At 38.0% G+C, this 2,500-nt stretch overlaps 1 protein-coding gene across 1 annotated transcript in view; it reads right to left on the bottom strand.

Annotated features, from left to right (window-relative positions):
* Positions 1–1,024, bottom strand: part of LOC113808546 (C-Maf-inducing protein) — a gene marked incomplete in the record, with an annotated part of 82,838 nt that extends 81,814 nt beyond the window's left edge. Inside the window, 1 exon segment of the mRNA XM_070136255.1 lies at positions 1,004–1,024. Within this exon segment, the coding sequence (XP_069992356.1) occupies positions 1,004–1,024 (21 nt within the window).
* Positions 1,025–2,500: the final 1,476 nt, after the last annotated feature.

The raw sequence follows: 2,500 nt of genomic DNA, 5'->3' as shown, positions 1-2,500 counted from the left end.
GGAGAGGACATTAAAGGACACCATAAAAGTTTCTCCTAAGTTTCCGACATGAATTTTAAGTGATAAAGTGGCTTGCTTTGAGAGACTTCTCACTGTTAAGAAATATGTGTCGCGAGTGCTTTAGGTAGACATCAAAATTATTTTCAAAATTTATGTTGACACAGAGTGTTATGAAGAAATATATGTTTATAGTTTAGGCGAGTATATGTATAGTGCACTGTATATGTATTACCAACCTTCCTAGTACGTGTATATGCGTGTGTGTGTGTGTGTGTGTGTGTGTGTGTGTGTGTGTGTGTGTGTGTGTGTGTGTGTGTGTGTGTGTGTGTGTGTGTGTATGTGTGTGTGTGTGTGTGTGTGTGTGTGTGTGTGTGTGTGTGTGTGTGTGTGTGTGTGTGTGTGTGTGTGTGTGTGTGTGTGTGTGTGTGTTTAAAAAAAATAATAATAAAATACGGACGACAATAATACCAAACCATAGAGAGAATATAATTGAAAGATAGAGCAAGCGCTATTAAAGATGACTTAACGCGAGTTATATTGTTACTTTCGCTGAGAAAAAGTGGCCTGGCAAGTATGGCGATGGTTGCCGCTTTTTTCCTGTCAGAACGGAAGCGTAAAGTTAATGTTAGAAGTAGTTCGACTTTTTTCTCTCTCGTTTTTCTTTTTTCTTCTCTTTTTTTGATCATATATTGTCCTCCAGGAACTTAGATAACATGTTTTACCTGTCTTGATAATGGCGGTACCAGCATCTACCTTTTTTATGACAAAGGAAAAGTGTTTAAATAGACCATCGATTTATTTTTCTTTTTTCGTTTTGTTTACATCTGATTTGGGAACTTTAGTATTTCTGTCAATTGCCGTTGTTGTTGTTTTTGTTGTCATTATTTTTATTCGGACACAAAAGCACAGCAATACGATTGCAAGCACACACACATGAGTGATATTCTCGTTTGACCTTGTCATGGTCCTCATTGGCCCTCCCTTTTTATCAATACTCTCTCACTCTCACTCTCGATCTTGCCATCATGGTTCTCTCTCTCTATCTCTCTCTCTCTCTCTCTCTCTCTCTCTCTCTCTCTCTCTCTCTCTCTCTCTCTCTCTCTCTCTCTCTCTCTCTCACACACACACACACACACACACACACACACACACACACACACACACACACACACACACACACACACACACACACACACACACACACACACTTAAACGCACACAAATATACAAACGGAGAGACGCACACAAATTCAGAGCACAAACACCTGCAATTCACCCGCTACTTTATCACGCACTTTCTCACTCTAAACCCATATTTATTTTTATTTGCTTCACCTTGTTCTACTTTGCAGCTGTCCTTCTTCTCCCTATCCTCCCTAAATTAATGTTCTGTCCATCATCGCTACCATGACCAGACCTTGTTCACTGATACAAAGTAGTAAAGGAGAAGGAGAAGAAGAAGATGGAAATGAAGATGAAGAAAGATGAAGAAAGAAGAAGATGAAGAAGAAGAGGAAGAAGAAGAAGAAGAAGAAGAAGAAGAAGGAGAAGGAGAAGGAGAAGGAGAAGGAGAAGGAGAAGGAGAAGGAGAAGAAGAAGAAGAGAGAAAGAGAGGAAGAAGAAGAGGAGGAAGAGAAAAAGAAAATAAAAATAAACAGGAGAAAAAACGAGAGTGGAAAATAATATGCTCTGAGAGAGAAAAAAACGAAGGAAGAAAAATTAGAATAGATAAATAAATAAAGATTGAATAAAAGTGCCACGTCCTCGGCTTTCACTGTGACATTATCTAATAGTCCCTGGCCTCCATCCTGCTGTGAATGATTTGAATTTAAACTGAGAAAGTCGTTATGTCCGTTAACGACTCTCTCTACCCTTAAGACTCGTAAGAAGCTACGACAAAGAAAATAGTAATAATAAGAAAAGGAAGGTGAAGGAAATGAACGTAAGTGTGGACGAAATAATAAAAGATAACTGAAAAATAGAAAAAAAGAAAAAAGAATATTAAAATGAAGGAGACAGAGATGGACTAGTAATATAGAAGGAAAAATATATACAAAAAATGAGAAGAAAATGAACAAGGCGAAGATTTACGAGAACAAAATAATAATAAATTCAAGAAGTGAACGCGTCAGAGATACCTACTTTTAATGATTAGTAAATCATATGGAAATTGGGCTTAGATGTAATCGTTTCAATTAGTCTACATAAATACACGCAAATGCTCCTCTAAATTAATGAATAACAACGAAATTGGATTAAGACATGATCTCCAAAGTAAAATTTATATAAAACTAGCAGCAAAAAGAACGTTTTAATTATCACTTGACATGATATAGTGCAATCCAAGCAATAAAACACCAGTCAATGTTAAGGCCGCGAACCACGTCACCGGCGGATAAGAAGGGGGACTCGGAGCCACACGTCTGGCCGGATAATGAGGCGGGCCTGTCTGCCCTAGGTGGAGAATGAGGTGGATTCGTCTAATTAAGGTGGAGAATGA

Source organism: Penaeus vannamei, chromosome 21, assembly GCF_042767895.1.
Source record: "Penaeus vannamei isolate JL-2024 chromosome 21, ASM4276789v1, whole genome shotgun sequence".
In the NCBI taxonomy this organism is placed as follows: Eukaryota; Metazoa; Arthropoda; class Malacostraca; order Decapoda; family Penaeidae; genus Penaeus; species Penaeus vannamei.
Note: the sequence above shows the minus strand (reverse complement) of the source record. Positions and strands in the feature narration are given on the sequence as shown.